This window comes from Cervus elaphus, chromosome 5, assembly GCF_910594005.1.
Source record: "Cervus elaphus chromosome 5, mCerEla1.1, whole genome shotgun sequence".
Lineage (NCBI taxonomy): Eukaryota > Metazoa > Chordata > Mammalia > Artiodactyla > Cervidae > Cervus > Cervus elaphus.
Window position 1 is genome coordinate 17550428 of NC_057819.1, and position 23831 is coordinate 17574258.

Consider the following 23831-nt stretch of genomic DNA (forward strand, 5'->3'; position numbering starts at 1 on the left):
GCTCACTCCTGTTCCAGGAGGAGAGGGCTGCCTTCAGGTGATCTTCACTCTCCGAATGCCTGTTTGTGTGCCTGTGCCGCGCCCTCCACCTGCAGTGCCCTTCCAGACTGTCTTACAGGCCACGGAATTCTCCAGGCCAGAACACTGGAGTGGGTGGCCTTTCCCTTCTCCAGGGGGTCTTCCCAACCCAGGGATAGAACCCAGGTCTCCCGCATTGCCGGCGGATTCTTTACCAGCTGAGCCACAAGGGAAGCCCATCTAAAAATCCTACTTGGACTCTTAAGACCCCCTTAAGCGCCTCCTCCTCCAGGAAGCCTTCCTATGTTGTGTTTCTCATTCCTCCAAGCTGGGCTGAGCCTTAACACTTAAGTGGAATGGACCATGGGAGGGATGAAGGTTACAGGAGGAGCAGGGTAACCAGATGGAAGCTTTTCACAGATTTAAAAACTGCAGAACTGAACGCCAGCCTTGTCCGTGGCTCCCCTTTCCCCACTGCCCAGGGACAGGAAATGGGGCTTTTGGGGTCACTCAGATCTGGGTCTGAATCCTGCTTCTGCTGAGTTGTTGCTCACATACACACACTCACACACACCCTTCTTTCCAGGCCATGGACACGGCATAGGTCTCCTCCCTACCCAGGTCCCGTGGCTCCAGGCCCCCTGAACCTCCAGGGGCAAACCCCACCATCTTCACCTTCTCCCCGAAGATCCTCTGGCAGATTCCATTCTTGGCCAGCTTCTCCTTGACCTGGCGTGTCAGCTCCAGGGTGTCCACCTCGCGGTACATGTACAGCTCGTATTGCTCGGGGGTCAGGGGCGGCACGGTGGGCTTCAGCGTGCGGGGCACGTAGGCTGGGTAGTAGGCCAGCCGCCCACCGCCGCCCCCTTCAGGGCCCCCCTCCGCCTTGAGCTCGCCCACCCTGGGGGGCTCGTCCTCGCTCCCGGCCGCTTCGTCCTCGGGGACTGCAGGGGCCTCGTCCCCACGAGGCCAGGCCCGCCCATTGGGCTGGCCGGAGTAGCTGGAGGAGGAGGAGAGTGAGGGCGAGACAGAGGCGTAGGGGCGGCTGAGCAGGCCGCGGTCCGAGGCCCAGTGGTGGTCGAAATAGCCGGCGTCGCCGATCTCCGACTTGACCTTCCGGATGATGCTCTGCACGAAGGCGGCGGGGGACAGGACCGTGAGGGAGGTCTGCGTGCCGCTGCTGCTGGTCCCCCCGCTGACACCGCTGTCCTCCTGTTTGACGGGCGTCGGGGCCCCGTTCTGGCTTACGGCCGCCAGTGAGGGTCGCTCTGGGGGCGAGGGAGGCACCGAGCGGCCCCGGGCGCCGGCCTCCATCTCCAGCAGGGCCTGCTGCTGCGCTTGCATCTCGCGGCGTGCTTGCTCCAGAATGTTCTTGATGGCGTCTTCTGAGGTGGTACTGGCGGCGGCTGTGCCGTTGGTGATGCTCAGTGGGGCTGCTGAGTTCTTGGGCTCCCCTGTGGGAAAGGGGACAGGGAGGCTGGAGGCCCGTGCACAGGGCATGGCTTGAAGGACAAAGACAGCACAGTATTTATACCAGTGAAGTGTTGGGGGCAACCTCTGCATCTGGGGATAAAAACCAGGTGGACACTGAGATTTTAGCTTATGTGGAAAAAGCGCTCATGGGGATACTGTAATGTTAGAAGACTTGCTTTTAGACATGCTGTGATCCACCTTTGCAAATAAAAGCAAGTCCCAGAAGGGGACACACAGTAGAACCTGCTTTCTATTGAGCAGCAAAGCAAGCCAAATAAGCAATACATTAGCTAGTGAAAATTCTACAAGTGGTAAACACAAAGGAACAGCAGGACAGTGCTTCCCTCTGCTCTCTTAGTGGCCTTTCCCACACTGGGGTCTCTCCCCAACCCTGGACCAACCTAGAATGAGCACAGCCCTTCCTTTACTATCTCGTTGTACAGTCTACACCCTGGTGAATCCTCATAGCTCCATTAAAAATAATTTCTATTGCTTTTTCCACTTAAAAAGCAATAGAGCAATGGAATACTATTCAGTCATAAAAGGAATGAAGCACTGATACCATATGGAGGAATCTTGAAAACATTACGTGACGTGAAAGAAGCCAGACACAAAAGGCCACCTATTGTACAGTTTCCGCTCATATGAAATATCCAGAACAAGGAGAGCCACAGACACAGAAAACAGACTGGTGGCTTCCTGGGGCTCAGGGGAGGTGAGGCGTGGGGAGTGATTGCTAATGGGTGCAGTGTTTCCTTTTGGGGGTGATGAACTAGACAGAGACAGTGGCTGCAAAACATTGTGAAGGCACTAAATGCCACTGAATTATTCACTCTAAAATAGTTAAATTTATGTTATGTGAATTTTACCTCAAAAAAAAAAAAAAAAAAAAGGCAGACATCCCTGGTGGTGAAGTGGGTAAGAATCCGCCTGCCCTGGGAAGACTCCACATGCCGTGGAGCAGCCAAGCCCAGGTGCCACCACTACTGAGCCCGAGCACCCTCGAGCCTGCGCTCCGAAACAAGAGAAGCCACCACAACGAAGAGTAGCCCCTGCTCACCACAACTAGAGAAAGCCCACGCAAAGCAACAGAGGCCGAGCATGGCCCCCAAAGTCCCCCTCTGTTAAAAAAAGTCATACATGTCTATCTGGAGAGCTAACAATGCACAAAAACTTAAGATGAAAATGAAAATCCCCTCTGATCTTTCCCCCAGTGGTAATCACATGAAAATTTCCCAGGTTTTCCCTTCCAGTCTATTTTCTAACTACATGCATGGGATGGTCACACTTGATATGTGGCAGTGTGGCCTGGCTTGCTCCCACTTAGTATCAACATGAGTGTTTTTTCCTACGATTTGAAGTTCTTCTAGCTTTAATGGCTGTATATGCCACTGAAGAAATACTATCTGCTTTAGTCCCAGCCCCCCAATGCTGGACACTTAGGTTGTTTTTACTTTGTCACCATTGGAAACAACAATAAAGAGATAGCTTGTATATAAATTTTTGTTCCCATTCTGAATATTTCCTTTGATCCCCAAAAGCAGAGCTCCCAGGTTAGTGTCAGCCACATTCACTTCCTTCCCAGAGGGATGCTAACTGCTCTCTGCTTAGTCTTTACTTCGATGAGGGACATCGGGGGATAACCTGGCACTCTTCCTCTTGCTGAACTTTTCATAGACCCTAAATGGAAACCTCCTGACTGGGCCACTCGAGCAAAGGTTTCCCTCTGTGATATCTTTTTAATTTCTTTGCTACCTTGACTCAGACCTCCCAGTGGGAGAGCACTGCACAAGGAGTCAGGAGACCCGTGTTCTCCTTTGGTCTCTGAATAACTGTGAGTATGTCCCCCTCTCTTTGGCCTTTGTCCTGTTTAGTGGGAGAGTTAGATGAGACTGTTTCTCATGGTTCTTTTCACCCCAATACTGTGTCTCATCTACATGTGTAACCTCTATCCAGCACACAGTAGGCATTTAACGTTTACTGAATGACTGCCTCTCTTTTGCTACCAGAATTGACCAAGAAGACATAACCAAGTGTGTACACAGTTGGGGCTCAGCAGATTATTTGGGTGTGGCAGTGCAGGATCCCAGCAGGGTTAACCTCTCTCTCTCCTTTCCAGGGACCAGGAAAAGGGGGGGGGGGGCGTCCGTGGGAAATTTGCGGCTTCCAGCAGCAGACTTGGGAATAGGGACACTTGCCCCAAGTCACCACCAGGGGGGAGCAGATACTGTAAAATGGAGTGGGAGTGCTGAAGCCGGCATCCAGTTCCGAGTCAGCTGTGGTCTACACTGGCTGTACTACATTATGCTGGGTGCAGGGATGTGATAGGTGAGAGGTTCCTGGTGGCCAGAATCCCCCACTGGTGGGAGGGACAGCCACATCAGCAGAGTCGCTTGTAACATGAATAAATGCAACAATGGAGACATAATGTAATGACAGCTAACTTTCCAGAGGCACCTTCTACATACTAGACCCCAGCTGAGTGCTTGCCACGCCCGATGTCATTTGATCCTCACACAACCTTGAGCAGGGAATACAAATACTGCACCTATTTTAAAGATGAGAAAATGAAGGCACAGAGAGCTAAGTAATTTGCCAGAGGTCACACTGTTTAATATATAGAGGAGGCAAAATTTGCAGCCAAGTCACTCAGGCTCCATTGCACCAAACAATACAGGTCATTACGGGGGATCTGAGGAGGGGTGGATTCCAATCCACCAGGATGGGGATGGGGGCTTCCTGGAGGAGATGACTTCGGAGTGGAGTTGTAAAGTAGGAGCAGGAGCCAGACAGAAAGGTGGCTGGGGTGAAGATGACATTAGGGGCACAGAGAATAGGAATGAGGATGGTCATGAGCATAAACAGTTCATGTGAGAGGCATGGAGGGGTCAGGAGGAGTCTGAAGACTATACTAGGGCCTATAGCCCTTGTTGGGGAATTAGGATTTTATCCTGAGGGTAATGGGGAGCCATGGAAGGATTTCAAATAGTGACATGAACATGTGGTCCTCTTGAAAGATCCCTGTGGCCTCTGGGTGGAGAATGAGCTGGAGTGGGGCCTAGGCCAGTAAAGCAAGACCAGCAAGACCATTGGTCATTGGCAAGACCAGTAAAGAGGCTACTGCAATAGTCCCAGCAAGTGACGATGATGGCTCACTAGGCTGGTGGCAGGTGGGATGGGGGATGGACAAGCTTGAAAAAATTTAAGTAGGGTTAGGGTTGTTGAAACTTTCAGGAGTGGATTAACTCATCTAAGAAGAAAAAGAAAGTCAGAGGGCCTGGGGTGGAGTTCTGGGGGAACCCCATGAGGGGCTGATGGAGAAAGCACACTGTGATAAGCTAAATAATGGTCCCCAAAGATATCCATATCCCAACCTCTGGGACCTGTGAATATGTTACCTCACATGGCAAAAGGGAATTTTTAGATATGATCAGGATTAAGAATTTTGAGATGAGGGTATTATCCTGGGTTATCTGGGTGGGCCCCACAAAATCACAATGGTGTTTATAAGAGGGAGGCAGAAAGATGATAGAGACAGAGACAGAGAGAGACTAAAGATGCTATGATGCTAAGAGGAAAGAAGGGGCCAGGAGGCAGAAAATCTGGATGCCCTCTAGAAGCTGAAAGAGACAAGGGAACAGATTTTCCCCGGGAGCCTCCAGAAAGAATGTAGCTCTGCTGACACTGTGACTATAGCCTAGTGAGGCTGATTTTGGATTTCCGACTTCCAGAACTGTAAGATGATCAATCTGTGGTGTTTTTAATCACTGAGTTCTGAGTGGGCACCCACTGGGAAGGTGGAGGAGGTATGGTTGGAGAGGGTGAGGTGGATGGTCAGATGGTGAGGCTCAGGTCTAGGTGCCTGACAAGCGCCTGGTGAAAACCGATCACGGGGCCTCCTGAAGCAGCCCAGAGCGGCACCCCCAACAGAACTCGGCAGTGATGCCACCTGTGCGATGTGGCTACTGTGGCTGAAGAACTGAGGTTTCAATTTCACTTAACTGTAGTTAAATTGCTTATAGCTCCCATACTGGATAATGGATCTGGTACTTTCCAGGCCTAGACCTCACTTGGCTGCAGGTTGTGAAAAAGGAAAACAGGTTCAAACCTGCTTGGAATCCCCTCTGGGGTGGACACAGCCTCGCCTCCTGCTCAGGATAGGCCCTGGAGGCCTCGGGCCTCACCTGCTGTGGCCACACTCACCCCCCTTCTGTGACTCGATCTCCTTCTTGGCCTGCTCTAGGATGCTCTTGATGGCGTCATCCGAGCCGGTCTCTGGCGTGCGGATTCTTGGGGTGATACTGCCTGGGGGAGGAAAGGAGGCATCTGTTGTGGGGACCTGCATGTTGGGGGTCAGTCCCTGGTGCTGGGCAGGGTGACAGGCTGGTGTCTTCCTCCCAGGGCCAGGAGAGCGACAGCCAGACTGTGAGTCCGTGTGACAAACTGTGGACCCACAAGAGATTTCAGCTTGAAATAACAACAAAACCCAATGAGGGCAGCCACCATCAAAGTGAACAATTATCTTGGGACTTCCTTGCTGGTCCAATGGTTAAGACTCTGTGCTTCCACTGCAGAGGATGCAGATTCGATCACTGGTGGGCGAACTAACATCCCACATGCCCCAAGGTGTGGCCAAAAAAAAAGGAAAGAAAAGAAAATAGCTAGCAATTCTCAAGAAGTTACTACATGCTTTATGCTCATTTAACTCTCTTTAGGAGGCTGACAGATGGGGAAACTGAGGCATAGAGCAGCTAAAGAGAGCTGCCTGAGGTCACTAAGCAGATGATGGCAGAGCTGGGACACAAACTGAGGTGTCTGTGGGGCCAAAACCTGGGCCCTTCACATGGATTACTCTAAAAACTGAGTCTGTCAAGGTTGGGGGGGTCACCCCGGTCACCTTATGGATGGGTAAACTGAGACTTGGAAGTGCTTTCGGGGTATCTGCTGAGGGAGCCCCAGGGGCCCGGCCTCTCCCCACCATTATCAGCCTGAACTGCACCACGGCACCAGCTGGATGCACGGGACAGGGAGCCCCAGGAGGGAGGGATTGAGGATGGTTTCCCTGATTTTACACAGGCGGGAAACTGAGGCACAGAGAGGCAAAGTCACTTGCCCCAGGTCACACATCTGGGAGGTGGCAGACTCAGGCTCTGAGCTTCGACCCATGTTCTCAGCCCTCAACAGCCCCACGCCCAGGGCTGGCCTGGGGAGACGGCTGAGAACACAGATGGCTGAGACAGGCCCTCGCCAGCACCCACCTCGCTGCCGCACCTGGATGGTCCTCAGGGCCAGCACGTTCTGCTCGTCCGACAGGAACTGCTTCATCTTGATGAAGGGCTCCTTGCCCTTCACCGTAAGCTTGCGCCAGGGCTTGGGCCGGGCCAGGATCTCGCTGACCGAGCCCTGGGACAGCCCCAGCACGTAGTGGCCGAACACCCGCTGCCCGATGTTGTGTTTGAGCAGCTGCTCCTTCACCTGGAAGGCGATCTCCGCCGTGTCCAGCTGCTCCTCCTCTGTTCCAGCCCCTGCCGTGCCCACGCTGCCCCCGCCCCCCTCTGCTGGCTCAGGACCCCCGGGCGGCTCAGGGCCAGGGGCTGGGGTAGCAGGGGCCGTGGGGGGCTTGGCGCCATAGAAAGCTGGGGGGAACACTAGCAGGCCTCCCGCTTCCCCCTTGAAGGCAGTCGGGGGCATCATGTGCTTGGACAGCAGTGTCTCCCCTGTCAGTCTCTCTGCTGAAGCCAGGCTGGGGAAGGGGGACAGCGAGAAAGTCCGAGGGCCATCGGGACCCAGGCTGGGGCCCAGCAAGGGCTGCCCTGGGCTGGGGGACAGGGGGTCTTCAGGCCCTGGTGGTGGTGGGAGCTGTGGAGGGGACGGGTAGGACTGCTCCGTGCCCAGAGAGTCCTTGATGGAATCATCCTCCGAAGGGTCCTCCTCTAGAACACCGAGACAGACAGAGGAAAAGAGGAGAGACAGACAGAAAAGACAGGTAGACAGTGATGGGAAGAGAGAGGCAGAGAGATAGGGAGAGAAATAATGAGAGACAGAGAGAGAAACAGAGATAGGGAGATAGAGACGGAGAGAAATAACATGGGAGAAGGCAGAGACAGACAGACAGAGTGAAAGACAAGGCAACAAAGGTTCAGAGAGAGAGGGAGGCAGAGAGACAGTGAGAGGCAGAGAGACATACAGAAAGAGATTTGGAAGGAGAGGAAGCGAGAGAGGGCAGGAGGGGTGGGGAGAAGTGCTATAGGCGTCCGACAGCGTGAGGCACCGCCACTGGTGTTTCTGCCACATGCTCCCCTCGCCCTTTCTAATCCCCATTCTGCAAGGCCTGGGCCAAAGGCCAGTTCTGGGGTAACCCGCCCACCATCAAGCGTGTTAACTGAGCACCTGTTACGGGCCCAGCACTTTGCCCGGGGAGGACTCATCCCCATCCCGGAGCAGGACGGCCCACTCCCCAAGTGCGCCTTGTCTGTGTGTTCGTATCTACCTGCCCAGCACCTACTGGGGCCGGTAACTGCCCATTTCACAAATGCGGAAATGGAGACAGCGCACACGTGTGGCTGAGGCCACATGGTTGAAAGCTCACGAGGCCACTATGTGGGGAGAAGGGGCGATCTGGGGGAGGCAGGCCTTTCCCAACAGTCTGCAGTAAGGGTTGGTGTGAACACCCTCCTTGACCCCTGTGATCTCTCCCTGCTGCTCGCGAAGGCTGGGGCATGAGGGAGCCCTCTGGGGACCTTGGGAGGGTCTGAGTGAGCTGGGCGTCTCCATGTGTCCCACCTTAGGGGATAGTCGCCCGCTGGCTTAGCTGTGGATGGCCACCAGCTCAGCCCCAGGCATGCAGCGGGTGCTCAATCAACGTACCCGCCTTTTACGCATCATCTTCCTGCCCTTTATGTTAAAGACAGTGGTCTGAGGGCATGGAGGAGGCCAGAGACCCACGGGCAGCTCCCACCCCAGCCCCTCAGCCCCGAGAGCATCCCGCTTCCCCTACCAGGGCTGGCCAAAAGACCGGGCTTTTCCAGAAGGAATTTCTGCGCAGGGAAGAAGGCCTCCTTTGCCAGGAGCAGTGAGTCTTCGGGCTTGGCCATGCTCTGAGGAGACAAGAAGCAGGGCTGAGAGGGCATGGCTGGTGCAGCGCTCTTTGGGGCAGCCTGCCCCGTAGGGACGGTGGTGGGCACCCTCACCTGGGGGAGGCTGCAGGTGTTGGAGGCCAGCTTCATGGCTTTCAGGATGCTGCCGGAGAAAGTGGAGGGAGAGTGTGAGGCCAGCTGGGTCCCCAGGCCGGGGGAGAGGCCTCGTGAGAGGCACACCACCTGCTCCTCTTCCTGGACAGCACCCACCCCACCCCTGGGTCTCACACAACATGGGACTCAGTGGACAACAGGCCTGAAGCAGCGGCTTGTGAACTGGTCTGCTCCACCTGGAGGGGTGCAGCTTGAGCTGGTCTGATTAAGACATCACCCCCTGCCCCACAGGGGCTCAGCTGGTAAAAAATCCGCCTGCAATGCAGGAGACCTGGGTTCCATCCCTGGGTCGGGAAGATCCCCTGGAGAAGGAGATGGCAACCCACTCTAGTATTCTTGCTTGGAGAATCCCATGGACAGAGGAGCCTGGTGGCCTATATTGTCCATGGGGTTTCGAAGAGTTGGACACGACTGAGTGACTAACTTTCACTTTCACGCCTCTTCCTGCTGCACCCCCGCCCTGCAACAGCACCAAGGCTGTTTCCCCACAGGCAGCTCTTGATGACAAAGGACTGGGTATGATAGCCAGGGTGCCAGTGGACAGGAGACAGGGTACCACAAAGTGGGATCTGGTGGGAGGGAGGAAGACGATGAGCTTTGCTGAGGGCCCTTGGCAATCTTCCCAGGCAGCCTCCTGCCAGGGAAGAGGGTCTGGCAGTGTGTGGGGCCCCACCCGACACAATACCTCAGCTCTGTTTTAATTTCTTCATAGTCAGACTGTGCCTGGAGCTTCTCTTCTAGCTTCTAGAAGAACAAACAAAGATGGGGGAGGCTGGTCCATGTCCTTCTGCCGAGGGGACGCCCTCCCCATCTCCTGTCTGCCCGTCTCCTCCAGCAAGACCTACCTCGATGGCCTCGGACTTGGCGGTGAGCTGCCGCTCCAGGTCTGCGATCTGGTGGGCGGAGGTCTCCTCCAGCTCCTGCAGGGAGCTCTGGAGATGCTGCACATCCTTCAGCAGCCGCAGGATCTCCCGGTCCTTGGAGGCCAGGGCAGCCTCCAGCCGAGGGCCCGAGCACAGCGCGAAGTTCACCTTATCCTGGGCACAAAGAGGGGCTTGGAGGGGCCAGGAGGGGTGGGGCAGGGTGCTCCCCCAGAGTGATTCAGTACTCCCCTACCCCAAATCAGGCCCTTCCCACTTCTGAGCCTTTGCTCAGCTGGTCCCACATGCCTGTATGTCTTTCCCTCTCTTCTTGAAATGAAATCTGGAGGGAGAAGGACTGCTCAGAGAAAGTGCTTTGGGGGAAGGTATGTCTAAGCAGCAATGAAGTTCAAGAACAAGTTAGTGATTTGGAAGACTGCTTGGCAGCATCTACCAAACATCCATCAAGGTGTTGCATTCAGTATGTCAGCAAATCTGGAAGACCCAGCAGTGGCCACAGGACTGGAAAAGGTCAATCCTCATCCCAATTCCCAAGAAGGGTAGCAATAAAGAATGTGCTAACCATTGGACAACTGCACTCATCTCCCATGCTAGTAAGGTCATGCTTAAGATCTGGCATGCTAGGATTCAACATTATGTGAACCAAGAACTTCCAGATGTCCAAGCTGGGTTTCAAAAAGGAAGAGGAACCAGAGATCAAATTGCCAACATACACTGGATCACAGAGAAAGCTAAGGAATTTCAGAGAAACATCCACCTCTGTTTCATCAACTATGCCAAAACCGTTGACTATGTGGCTCAATAAAATATGGAAAGCTCTTAGAGAGATGGGAATACCAGATTACCTTACCTGTCTCCTGAGAAACCTGTATGCGGGTCAAGAAGCAACAGTTAGAACCCTGTATGGAACTGATTGGTTCAAGATCGAAAGGAGTATGACAGGGCTATCTGCTGTCACTCTGTTTGTTTAATCTATATGCTGAGCAGATCATGAGAAATGTCAGGCTGGATGAGTTACAAGCTGGAATCCAGATAGATGGGAGAAACATCAACAACCTCATATATGCAGATGATATCACTCTAATGACAGAAAGCAAAGAGGAATTAAGCCTCTTGTTTAGGGTGAAGGAGGAGAGTGAAAGAGCCAGCTTAAAACTGAATATTAAAACAACTAAGATCATGGTATCTGGCCCCATTACTTCATGGCAAATAGAAGGGGAAAGGGTGCAAGTAGTGACAGATTTCCTCTTCTTGGGCTCTAAAATCACTGCGGATGGTGACTGCAGCCATGCAACCAGAAGATGTTTGCTTCTTGGCAGGAAAGCTATGACAAACCTAGATAGTGTGTTGAAAAGCAGAGACATCACTGCCCTGACAAAGGTCTGTATAGTGAAGGCTATGGTCCTCCCAGTGGGCACGTACAGTTGTGAGAGCTGGACCGTAAAGAAGGCCGAGCACCGAAGAATTGATGCCTTCGAACTGTGGTGCTGGAGAAGGCTCCTGAGAGTTCCCTGGACTGCAAGGAGATCAAACCAGTCCATCCTAAGGGAAATCTACCCTGAATATTCGTTGGCAGGACTGATGCTGAAGCTGAAACTCCAGTATTTTGGTCATCTGAAGCAAACAGCTGACTCACTGACAAAGTCCCTGATGCTGGGGAAGATTGAGGACAGAAGGAGAAGAGGGCATCAGAGGATGAGATAGCTGGATGGCATCACCGAAGCAATGGACATGAACTTGGGCAAACTTCGGGAGCCGGTGAGCGACAGGGAGGCCTGGCGTGCTGCAGCACTAGGAGTCGCAAAGAGTCAGACACGACTGGGCGACTGAACAACAACAAATCTACTAAAGGTGAACATACGGTGCCCTAAGTCTTGGTGCTTTCAGTCACTGGAATATATGCAGGAGAAACGCAGGGACTTGTGCACCAAGGCAGAGACACGTGTGTTCACAGCAGCCCTCTCTGTAAGAGCACCTAACCGGAAACCCCCAGAAAATGGATGGACAGCTTGTGGAATACTCAGACAATGGAATACTCGACAGCGACAGAAATGAATAATCCACCCCACTGGTAACACAGCATGGATACATGGACCCAAAGAAGCCAGATACTGAAGTGTGTGTGTGATTCTGTTAAGATCAGGTATCAACACCCATCATTTAAAAGTGGACATTTAATTTCTAAATACATGGAGCTTTTAAAAAATCTTTGATATTAATTTCTCATTTTGATATCCATTTCTCATTTAAATGCTTTCTTCTCTGCCATCACCTTCTGTGTTTTTTTCTGTCTTTTAACTTTCCTGAGGCTTTCAATGGCTAAGTCAAAGATCTCTCTTGGTAAATGTCACATTGCACTTGAAAATATGAGGGTTATTTTCAAATACCTTTTGATATTGATTTCTAACATAATGCCACAGTGATAAGAGAACAGACTCTGTATGATTTCAATACCTTTAGATGATGAAATTTTTGCACTTTATGTCCCTGGATATGTTCCTGTGTCTCTTGGTTTATAGTCTATAGGAACTTGAATAGAATTTGTATCCTGCTGTTATGTGAAAAGTGTATAAATCTTAAGTATGTTGTATTGGTTCACAGTGCTTTTCAGGTCTACTGTATGCTTCTACTTTTCACTTTCATTCTATCAATGTTTGAGAGTTTGATATTGAAACTCTAACTAAAAATCTTAATTTATCTACTTAAAAAAACTGTAATATATAGTGGAGCTATATGAACTTTGTTCTGTATTTTCCAAGTCTCCTGTCAATGTTATCATACTTTCATAATTAAAAAATTAAAACAGAAAGATTTCCTAAGAAAAAAATACATGTATCAGGTTTCAAAACAGGCAAAACCCATGTGTGCTGTTAGAAGTCTGGCGAGGGGCTCCCCCAGGGGTGTGGCACCTGGATGGGGGCACGAGGAGGCTTCCAGGTGCTGAAATGTTGATCTGGATGCTGGTTAAGGGGTGTGTTCACTTTGAAAAATTCCAAATGCTGTACACTTGTGCACATTTTCCCTTATGGATATTATACTTCAATAAAACATTTGTTAAGAAGGAACAAAAAATAGAAGTAGTCAGTTGGATGAGGAATTGGTAGTGATAGGGTGTTCCTGGCCATAGAACAGCACAGACAAAGGTTTGGGTTTCTAAATCAGGCCCAGGTCCCACCCAAGCGGGCAGACATTCCCATCCCAGGGGACCCACAGGATTAGACCTGAGACCTTGCACCCACGAGTCACATTAGGGTGGTTCCTTCCTCACCCTAATTTGCCACCAGCGCCAAGCCCCATGGCTTCTCTAGGTTTTAGGAAATGGCCCTGGATGAAGATAAAGAGGTTTCTGTTTGAGAGGACCTGAAGTCAGGCTGTCCTTGAGCTCAGTTACAAACGAATCTAAGCAGCATTACAAAGGAAAAAAAAACAACAACCGACCACTACCAACCCCAGCTATTCTTCCATGGAGATAAATGCCAATTAAAACAGGAAGCGGATGCCATTAACACATTAAATTAATTAGCATCGAGCGCCACTGTTGTGCTCAGAAAAGCTCACCCCCCCAAACCAGCAAAGTTTCCCGTGGTTGATTAGCACAGGCATTTGCTGGGTTCCACGGGGGTTAATTAAGAGCCATTGGCAAATTCTCTCTGAGGCGTCCTCATGAGCTCCCTCTCGCTCTCAGTCTCTCTGGAGTTCACTCTCTGGGTCGTGCAGACATCAAGCACGCTGATAACACACACACTGCCTCCTGGGACATGGGGACAGGTGGACACCCCTACGTACACAGCACACAGTCACATGTACCGGCGGGGTGCTCATGTGGACAAGCACACACACAGAGATATACAGGAGACACGTCATCATCACACACAGAGACATGTATGTGCTCAGACACCACGTGCTCACATGGGCAAAAACACCCTGGACATACCCCAAACACACTACTGATAATATCACATTAAATGTTTACTGAGCATAGATTATAAACCAAACGCCATGTAATCCTCTCAATAACCCTATAAGGCAGATCTTATTTGTACGGATGAGGAAACTAGGCACAATTAGATCAAAGATACAGTAATTTGCCTAGAGGTCACAGACACACACACACACACACAGTAACACATGTTCAGAGAGACTCATTCAAATACTTAAATAGAAAGATACAGACACACAGGCCTGTGTAACAGGGTGTCAGGTGAAATGAAAATTCTGTGGCCTCTTCAGGTTCATGGATGGAGACTGCAAATCACCCTGGAGCAGACCTGTTATTATGGAAGCAATCATGAATCACATGAGCTGGACCATAAGGAAGGTTGAATGCCAAAGAATTGATGCTTTTGAAATGTGGTGCTGGAGAAGACTCTCGAGAGTTCCTCGGACTTCAAGGAGATCAAACCAGTCAATCCTAAAGGAAATCAACCCTGAATACTCATTGGAAGGATTGAAGCTGAAGCTCCAATACTTTGGCCACCTGATGTGAAGAGCCAGCTCATTGGAAAAGTCCCCGATGCTGGGAAAAATTGAGGGCAGGAGAAGGGGACGACAGAGGATGAGATGGTTGGATGGCATCACCGATTCTGTGAACATGAACCTGGGCAAACTCTGGGAGATGGTGAGGGACAGGGAAGTCTGGGGGGCTGCAGTCCATTGGGGTCACAAAGAGTCAGACACAATTTGGTGACTGAACAACAACAACAACATGGATCTCATTCCTTGATAAGCAGGAATCTGGAAAGGAGGAGGACCAATTTCCACAATGAAGTCAGGCTTTCTGGGAGAGGAACAATGAAGACTCATTATATGACAGAAGCATAGGTTGGGGTGGTGCTGATTAAAATCCTTTGGCAGGAGATGTCCCCAGGACCTTAAAGAGGCACTAACCAAAGGAATGATAAAGATGCCCTAACTGGCTTAACAAAGGAATCTCAGGGTTGATGACTATAGCCTGATTCTTTGTAACACGTGGCTGGTTGGGAGACCTCGCAGAATCACCCTATGAGTGTCCACCTCAGATCTTGGTATGTGGCCCCACACATCCACCAAGCCGGTCAAGAACAGGGGGTCAACAGCGACACCTGGTGGCAGCCATCAAAACTGCACCGCTGCTCTACCGCCCAAACTCAACCTCCTACCCTGCTGCCGCTGGGCCTCTAGCATGAGAATGATCCTCTCTGACCTGACTGAACTCCAAAGGATATGGACTCAAACTATATGAAGCTTGAGCTTGAGAAGTGAAAAGAGCTGTGGCTGTGTCTGACCCTCAGCAGGCGAAGCAAGTCATGGCACTGATAATTATATTTAACTACACATTGACTTTTTGGCAATAAAGATGTTATGCCCACTGTATGCACAAAAAGACCCAGACCCGTTCATGTGCACAATTTCATGAAAATGCACACGGTCCACCCACAAAATGTCACCCACATATTCAAAACCACAAACGTGGCCTTTCCCAACTTTTCCCTCTGGCTCCACCACCATCCTTACCCCACTGGGTCCCTGAGGAGAGCAGCAGGCCAGGCGGATGGAGCTGTTGACGGAGGCGAGTTGTTCCCGAAGACTTTCCACCTCCCGTTGGGCAGCCTCGGCTCGCTGGGGAGGGAAATGGGGCAGGTATGGTTAAGAGGTGAGGGGGGCCACACTGGATCCCAACCTGGCCCCCCTCCGCTCCCCTGCACTGTCTCAGACAGCAGCTGGAAGGCAGGTCTGAGGACCTGGGGTCCTACTTTCTGAGTCCTGGGCCCCTGAGTTGGCACTGGCTTCCCCTGGCGTGTTTGGGACTCCAGGAGCTAGAACATTCCCACTCCACTAGGGCAGGAAGGGAGGTGCTGTCTTGATGAGTCTGGCAAGTTTTCGCATGTTTCCAGGCCACTTATGTCTGCCAAGTAAACTTCAGGCTTGGCTAGTCAAAAGGCCTGTCCCCTGTCCCCAGCTCCTGTGCCATAGGTTGTCTGCAGAGGTTGGCTCCAAAGCCCACAAGCTGTTGCAGGTCCCTGGGCAGGTTACTTCCCCTCTCTGGGTCTCAGTTTTCCGTTTGTGAAATGGAGGCCATGAAATACAACTACTGTAGAGGAGCACTGAAATATATCTAAAATCAGAATGCCACAGCTGACCAAACTGAATCTTTTTTTTTTTAATTTTTTTTATATTGTAGTGGTTTTTGTCATACATTGACATGAATCAGCCCAAACTGAATCTTAACTCTTCAAAAATTTATAAGAAAAAAGCCTGGAAGGAGGCTTTCAAAAGTTAACAATGTGGACTTGGGGCCTGGAAAGACACCTGTATTTTGTCTCTTTCTGGTTGTGTGACCTTGGGTAAGAAATTTCATGTCCCTGGGCTCAGTTTCCCTGTCTGCAAAATGGGGATGATACGCGCAACTACTTCATAAGTCTGTTCTGCACGTAAGTGATGTGGTAAAATACAATTCATTAGGTATCCCACCTTGATGCCTGACCCATACAAATATGTCAGTAACTAGATTCCTTTACTAACAACAACAGGGTGGATGGAATCTTGAACTGTTATTAAAATGAAAAGAGCTGCAGCTGTGTTTTGACCCCCAGCTGGTGATGCAGGTCAAGTGGTTAAGTTTAACTTATACACTGATCGCAGCAATCATTATGTTGTGCCCACTGTATGTGCACAGAGACGCACACACATTTATGCACATGTTTTGTTGATTTATCTTTAAAATGATTTGTTTGTTTATGGTATCCTGCCTTGTTTCAAAAACAGTTCGAGTTAGGAGTCAGCTTTGTTTGGGGAAAGGATTTGGGTGTGTGTGGGGTCGTAGAGAAAACATTTTTGTTTCCACACAGGGCTTTCTGAGTATGTGGGACTGAGACCTGAGGTCTGGGCTAAAAGACAAGCCTTGTAAATATCAACACATGACTGATGAGCTAGTGAGAACCCCAAAGATCCACCTCCTGGGAGATGCCTGTTGACATTTCAAGGGGGCACGAGATCCAGACCATGAAGACATCCTCCGGGTTGTAAAGATGAATTTAAAGTTACTAGTCTCATCTTCCCCTGGAGAGAAGTATTTACATTCCAAATGCTAGAAACCCAGGATCCTCGCCCTTCTGTTCATCAAGATAACTTGAGAGCAGATTTCTCTCCCTTTCTCAGAAGGTCCCTCTCCTATACAACCACCCGGATTCATATTTGGGGGTGTTCCTCGCCTACAGCACAAACGCCGGTACATGCAGGATATCTGGTTCTCGGCTCATCACCCCAGGGGAACAGCTGGGGAAAACCGGCATCGTTTTTACTATGCAAGTAATAATAACCTGCTCCAGAATCCTCTTGCTCATATTTAAGATAGTATTAATAAATATAGATATTAAAGACTAATACGGTGACATGTCCTTTTTTCTCAATACTTTATAATGAGCAGATTTTGTTTTATACTCAGAAAAAAGAAACATTATCAAAAATGCTTCCTATTCAGACTACCCTAAGATCTCTCTTCTTAAGCCTGTTTGGCAGAAATCCAAAAGTTTGATACCACATGGTGCTGACGAGACTATGAGAAAACAGGCCATCTCATCTTGCTGAAGGGGGTGTAAACTGGTACAACCCATAGAAGGCAGTCTGGCCACATCTGCCAAATTATAAGCACCCGGCTCTTTCACGCAACAGTTCCACTTCTAGGAACTTGCCCTGTGTAGTGGCTTGGGTATGTATGAAACGATATCTGTACAAGGTATTCCCTGCAGTATTAAGGATGATGGTTAAAATACTGGAAATACCACCAAAAGGGTATGAGTTAGATCAGAGGTCAGCAAAATGCAGCCTGCTGCCTGTTTATGTAAATAAAGCTTTATTGGAACACAGTCACGCCCATTCACTTCCATATTGTCTATGCTGTCACTCTACCGTGGCAAAGTTTTGGACAGTTTTGACAGCGACTTGCAAGGCTGAAAATATACTCTCAGGTCCTTGACGGGCAGTTTGCCTTCCCCTGGGTTAGTTGATGACGGTAACGTTGACACAGCTGTGAAAACGAAGGACCTGCCTTACACACGGATCCGAAAAGAGCTCTAAGATCCATACACAGAAAAGGCAAGGTTCAGAAGGGTGCACTTGGTAACTACTGTTTCTGTTTAAAAAGGGGTAAGAGTAGATATTCATGGGCTTGTGGATGCCTCTCTGGTAGGAGACCCCGGACACGGTAACGGAGGCTGCGGAGGGGAGGGGGGCTGGGGGCGAGTTGAGGGAGGGGAGGAGTTTGCCGACTATGCCCTTATGGAGCTTTTTCAGTTTTGAACTAAGTAAATGGATTACCTACTTAAAAAATGAACCCCAAAAATGTTATTCTTTCCCAACTTTCCTCTAGGAGGAAGCACCCGGTCCTTGGGCCCCCACAGCCCCACATCCGGACCTTTGCCTCTGCTGTGCCCTCTTCCATTCCTCGGGAGGGCAGCGCCTGGGCTTTAGAACCCACCTCAAAAGGCCCTCCTAGGAGGCCTCCTTCCACCACCCCCAGGGAGATGACCGCCTGCCCTGTCGCACTGCTGACCCCTCCCGGCCACGGCCCAGGCTGCTGGCGTCGCAGGGCACTGGGGAAGAGGTGTGGTGGGCCCGCAGGACTCTAGACTCAACCCTCACGGCCGCGTCCTACCTCCTTTCAAAGTCCCGCCCAACTCTGCCCCACAGATGGCAACACATCTGAAGCCAGAGGGAGGCAGGATGCGGGAACCCCACTTATAAATGCGAAAACTGAGACTCAGAGAACCTGAAGGACTTACAGGGACCCAGGCTGGGATGAGGATGCGGGAGTCCCAGGGAAGGTTGGGGTCCACCCAGCGCTCGGCCGGTGATTGAGTGCGGAGGCTGGCGGAGACCCCCAGGTGGGGACAGAGGGAGGGAAGCAGCCCCCGGCCTGTCCCTCGTCACTGCCCCGGGCTCTGTGGAACGTGGCTCCTCACTCAGTCCGGTTGGGAGAGACCCACGTCCCAGCTTAGCCTGGGGGCGGGCCTGGACCCCTGGTCCCTGCTCTGCCTTTCTCTCACGGGGAAGGGCACTTGTTGTGCTCTGCAGGCTGCTTCTTGGCCTTTACCAGGGCCATCCTGTGCTTGGAATCCATCCCTCTGCAGGCTCCAGTTACTCATCAGGTCTCAGCTCAATGACCCTTTCCCTGGGACGTCTTCCCTGTCCTGAGTCTGGGTCAGGTGTCCCTTCCTCAACGACTGCTACCTGCATCACTCTATTTCTGAGCATTCTGTCTGTCCGGGAACTCAGGGGCCGGGTCCCTCTGACATCTCCTAGCCCCAGCGCTCAGCATGGCATGTAGTTCAATGAATACTGACTGCGCTCAGCTCCCTCCCCTCCACCCAGCCCAAGATTCCCACCACCCTGGGTCATTGAGCCCCGGCAAACATCTCCTCACCTGATTAGCTTTCTCCAGGTTGGTCATGATCAGGCCGACTTCATCTGCCCTGAGACAGAAAGATGAGGCCCTGAGGAAGGGATTCTGGCAGGCACCAGGGTCCCTGCCCTTCCTGAAACTCCCCAGCCCCTGCCAACCCAACGGTCTTGCGATGGAGGCTGTGAGGAGGCTGCCTTCCATCCTTCCTACTGAAGAGGTCAGGCTGCGGGGAAATGAAAATGGGGCCTTAGCACTGGGCCCCTTCTAGGCAGCCTGACCCCTCACCCCCAACTGGGGGTCCACCGAACTACACCCCCAGCCTTTAGTTCTGTTGAGGCCTTCCTCAAGAGGACAGGGCTTGAGCTTTATTTCTGTTTAAGACTTTTTCTGATGTGGACCGTTTTTAAAATCTTTGTTGAATTTGTTACAACGCTGCTTCTGTTTTATGTTGTTTTTTGACTGTGGGCCATGTGGAATCTTAGCTCCCTGACCAGGGAATGAACCCACAACTCTGCACTGAGAGGTGAAGTCTTAACCGCTGGACCACCAGGGAAGTCCCCAGGTCCTGGGCTGTAAGCCCAGCTGCAGTGTTCTCCTAGGAGGCCTCCCTCAACTCCCCTCATTGATTTCGCTGCCTCCCCACACCTCTGGGTTGGCAGGGCCTAGAGGATCAGGACAGGCCTTGTCCACCTAGGTTGCCCCTCTGTCTAGTGAGGGGTAGGGGGTGGTCTGCGGGGAACATGTGGTGACTAAAAGTCACACTTGTGCTGCACGCATGTTCTGCTTCAAGGCCTTCTTTTGCACATGCTGTTCCCACTGCCCAGAGTACCTTTCCCAGCTTTCTTCATGTGGCCATCGCCTTCTCGTTTTTGAGGTCTCGTTCTGAAGGTCATCTCCTCCGGGAAGTCCTCCCTGACTACCCTGGATAACAGGACCCACCTTTCCCTGTCATTCTCTCTTGCTGCTCTCCCGGTTTTTCCCTTCATAGCATTTACTATGTGCCCCCAGCAGTGTCAGGCATACAGTAAGGGCTCAGCAGTGTCTGCGCATGGAAGAATTTATTCCTGTACCTCCGCTAGTGTCTGTCTCTTCTCCTTGACTGAGGACAGGGCCATGGTCTGATGTTTCCTCCAAGGACCCAGCATAGCAGTGGGTAAACAGTAGGTGCTAACTATTTGTGTTTGAGGATTAAGTGATGTCTTAGAGCCCAAAGAAACGTTGAGTCCAGAATAACTGAAGATGACACTTGGCCCTGGGGGTTGGATTGTGAAGCTGGGGAGTGGGGACAGCCCCGGGAGGATGGGACAAGAAGCCTCGGAAGAGTCGAGTGGGCTGTGCCGGGAACCCAGAATGTCCTTTAGAGTTGGTGCTGCGTGGACGGCCCCACGAGTGACTGGTGAACAGCTGTGGGCCTGTGCGAGTGTGGAACGCAGGGTGTGAAACGAGTGCCCCCGGCAGAGTCAGAGGGAGGAGAGTCACAGAGGGGAGGCACGTCTGGAGGCTCAGAGGGAGGAGGCACCCCCCGGCAAGGCGGCCACTTACTTGGACGCCGCCTCCTCGTCGTACTTCCGCCGCAGTTCCAACAGCTCTGTCTGCGTGGCCTTTAACGCTGAGAGAGATTAGAGCGCCAGGGTGAGGTCCTCCGCCCCCAGGGAGGGGGGACTCTCTCCCCTTCTGCAGAGCCCAGAAGGCAGAATGAGGCTTGGGGTAGTGAGCAAAGATTTTCCTCTCGGAACTGGCGACAGTGAGTGAGTTTCCTGCTCCTAGAAGGGCTTCAAGTGGGTGGGAGGGCTGTGGAGTGGCTGGGGTGGGGAGGGCAGATGACATGATTCTCTGGGAGTCCATGAAGCTCTGGGGACCCAGGTCAGTGGAGGGGGTGGTCAGTGCCAGAACCCGGGGTATGAGCCCCTAACACACTGAGGTCACTCCAGGACCTAGGTGGGGCCATCCTTCCATGAGCTCACCCACCCTGAGGTCCTGCCTGGAAGTGAGGGGGACAAGGATGAACAACAAAGTCAACAGGTACATGCATGATAAATAAGGATTTCTCACAGAATTCCAGATTTCTGATTTCTTGAGGAGAGTGGAAGGGACTGGCCGTACTGGGCAGCGCCTGGCTGAGACTCTTTAGATGAGGCCTGGGTTCTCCAGTGTGACCCAGACCCTCCCCTCTTCCTGACTACACTCTCTGATCCAGCTGGCTTGGGTGCCTGTCCAGCCCCAGTGGGCACTGCATTTGCCGCCCCTGATTTAATTCTATCTCAAACCCTCTCTCCACAGTAGCATGACCCCTGGCATTGGAGCTCCAATCCCCATGGGGCAATGCAGGTCTTTCCTCTCCCTTCCCGAACACCTTTCTTGCCCTCTGAGTCTTCTTAGTGTCATTGCCCCCTCCTCCTCCCACTGGACCTCCTGGACTGACTGGCCGGGGAGCTGTGTGGGCAGGGGACACATGCCACATACATACCTGAATGTAGGACCTTGATCTTCTCCTCGGCTTCCCCCAGTCTGGCTGCCAAAGTGATCTGTACTTCTTGAAGGCCCCTGTGAAAACACCTGGCGTGGGGACCAGCCCCGCCTGGCTTCCTGTACCCTCACCCACTCCCTGTAACCTGCACCTGGGTCTTTTTAATGAGTCCTGAGACATGACCTGCAGGCGCTTGGCTGCCCTGCTCTTTTGCTGACAGTGTGGTCTCCATTAGAGCTGATGCCCAGTTAAGCTTCCAGTGACTCTGCCTCTCTGGCCCTCAATTTCCTCATCTATAAAATGGGGTTGTCGCAGTGAGAAGCCCGAGCACCACCATGAAGAGTAGCCCCCGCTCGCTGCAACTAGAGAAAACTGGTGCAAAGCAACGAACATCCAACGTGGCCAAAAATAAATAAATAAATAATAAAAATGGGGTTTGTGATGGAGTCTGCCTCAGTGGGTATTATGAGGCATGTTTCAGTGTGGTGCCCAGCCCCCAGAATTCCCCCAATACCACTGTTTACTATTATTGTCCCCTGGAGAGGTGATTTTTTTCACTTTCTGTGGCAGGAGTTTGGGAAGCCCTGCCAGCCCCCTGTGGCCTAACTCGGGTGTGAGGCAAGCATCTCCGCAGAAAAAGAGGACCTCTCTCACTGCGCTGGGGGAGGGTTTACGCAAAGCCTGAGCCTTACCTTATTCTGGCTCAGTGACTCCAGGGAAGGAGCCTCGTTTACCCTGATCTTATCCTGCCCTCTCCCCTCCTTGCCATTCAAACACATCAGGCATGTTCCTGCCTCAGGACCTTTGCACTGACTGTTCCTTGCCCCATATGCCTGCAAGACTCCCTCAACTCCTTAGGGCTTTGCTCACTCTATTCTATAGGAAATCAACCCTGAATATTCATCAGAAGGACTGATGTTGAAGCTGAAGCTCCAATACTTTTGCCACCTGATGTGATAGCCGATTCATTGGAAAAGACCCTGATGCTGGGAAAGACTGTGGGCAGGAGCAGAAGGGGGCAACAGAGGGTGAGATGGTTGGACAGCACTGCCAAATCAATGAATGTGAATTTGAGCAAATTCTGCAAGATAGTGAAAGACAGAGAAGCCTGGTATGCTGCGGTCCATAGGGTTGCAAAAAGTTGGACATGACTGAACAAGAACACCTTCCCAGTGAGACTTCCTCTAACACTCTGTTGAAAACTTCAGCCTGTCTCTTCTGCTCCCTCTTCTGTTTTATCTGTTGTCACAGCTTTTATCATCTAGTACACTACTTATTTATCTTTTTTATTTGTGTCTTCCTTATAAGAAAGTAAACTCCAGGAAAGCAGAGAGTTTTGTCCATTTTGTTCACTGCTGTTCCCTAGAACAGTGCCTGGCACACAGTAGGTGGCTCCATAAATATGTGGGATGAAAAAAATAAGTGAATAACAGAAAAGATAAACGGAATGATCATCATGAAACTGTCTTAGAAAGGCCTTAAGAATGCATATTTTATCAACACTGCACTAACTGTAAAGGCAAATATTTATTGACATGTGCCGTGTGAGCACTGAGCTAAGCATGCAGAGGCACCATTTCATTTCATTCATTCTCAGGGCAGACTAGGAGTTGATACAGCCTTTGACAGTCAGTGTTATATGTCTATTTGGCTGGGCTATAGTACCCAGTTATGCAAACACACATTGATACAAGTATTGCTGTGAAGGGATTCTGTAGATGGGGTTAACATCTACAATCAGTTGATGTTAAGTAAAGGAAACTATTTGCAATAATAGGGTGGGCCTCATCTAAACAGTAGAAGGTCTTAATTTTTTTTTTTTTTAATTAAAAAAATTTTGGCATGCTGCACAGCATGTGGGATCTTAGTTCCCCAACCAAGGATCAAACCTGTGCCCATGCAATGGAAGCTCAGAGTCTTAACCACTGGACCACCAGGGAAATCCCCCTTTTAAAAATTTTTTAATTTTTTTTTTGTCGTTGCTGTCGACAGTCTTAAGAACAAAACTGAAGAAGAAAGTTCATCTCAAGATGGCAGCCAGCACTGACTTCTACGGACAGTTTCTAGCCTGCTGGCCAGCTCTACCAATTCAGACTTGCCAGCCTCAATCATGTGAGTTAGGTCCTGGAAATACAACTCTTAATTAAAAAAAAAAAAAAAATCCTACTGGTTCTGTTTTTCTGGGGAACCATGACTAACATACCACCATTAGTCCCATTTTTCAGATGGGGACACTGCGGCTCAGTGAGGTGGTGTGACCGGCCCAGGGCGGTCACTGAGCTGCTGACACGTGGTGTGAACCCAGGCTGGCATCTCCATCTTCAAACTGCATCTGGATTCCCCACGGGCCCTGGCAGGGGTGA

The 23831-nt window shown here is 51.1% G+C and overlaps 1 protein-coding gene across 3 annotated transcripts in view; it reads right to left on the reverse strand.

The window, feature by feature from the left end:
• Positions 1-23831, reverse strand: part of CUX2 (cut like homeobox 2) — a 268877-nt gene that overhangs the window by 12160 nt on the left and 232886 nt on the right. For 2 of the 3 annotated variants that reach the window (XM_043901847.1, XM_043901849.1), the window contains 11 exons: positions 21469-21545; positions 20544-20610; positions 19023-19071; positions 15116-15220; positions 9587-9778; positions 9427-9485; positions 8682-8730; positions 8489-8609; positions 6750-7424; positions 5695-5796; positions 694-1472 (listed from right to left, as the gene is read on the reverse strand). In XM_043901847.1, the coding sequence (XP_043757782.1) occupies positions 694-1472; positions 5695-5796; positions 6750-7424; positions 8489-8609; positions 8682-8730; positions 9427-9485; positions 9587-9778; positions 15116-15220; positions 19023-19071; positions 20544-20610; positions 21469-21545 (2275 nt within the window). The remainder of the gene's footprint in view (positions 1-693; positions 1473-5694; positions 5797-6749; positions 7425-8488; positions 8610-8681; positions 8731-9426; positions 9486-9586; positions 9779-15115; positions 15221-19022; positions 19072-20543; positions 20611-21468; positions 21546-23831) is intronic. The other variant, XM_043901848.1, reaches the window with a different exon arrangement.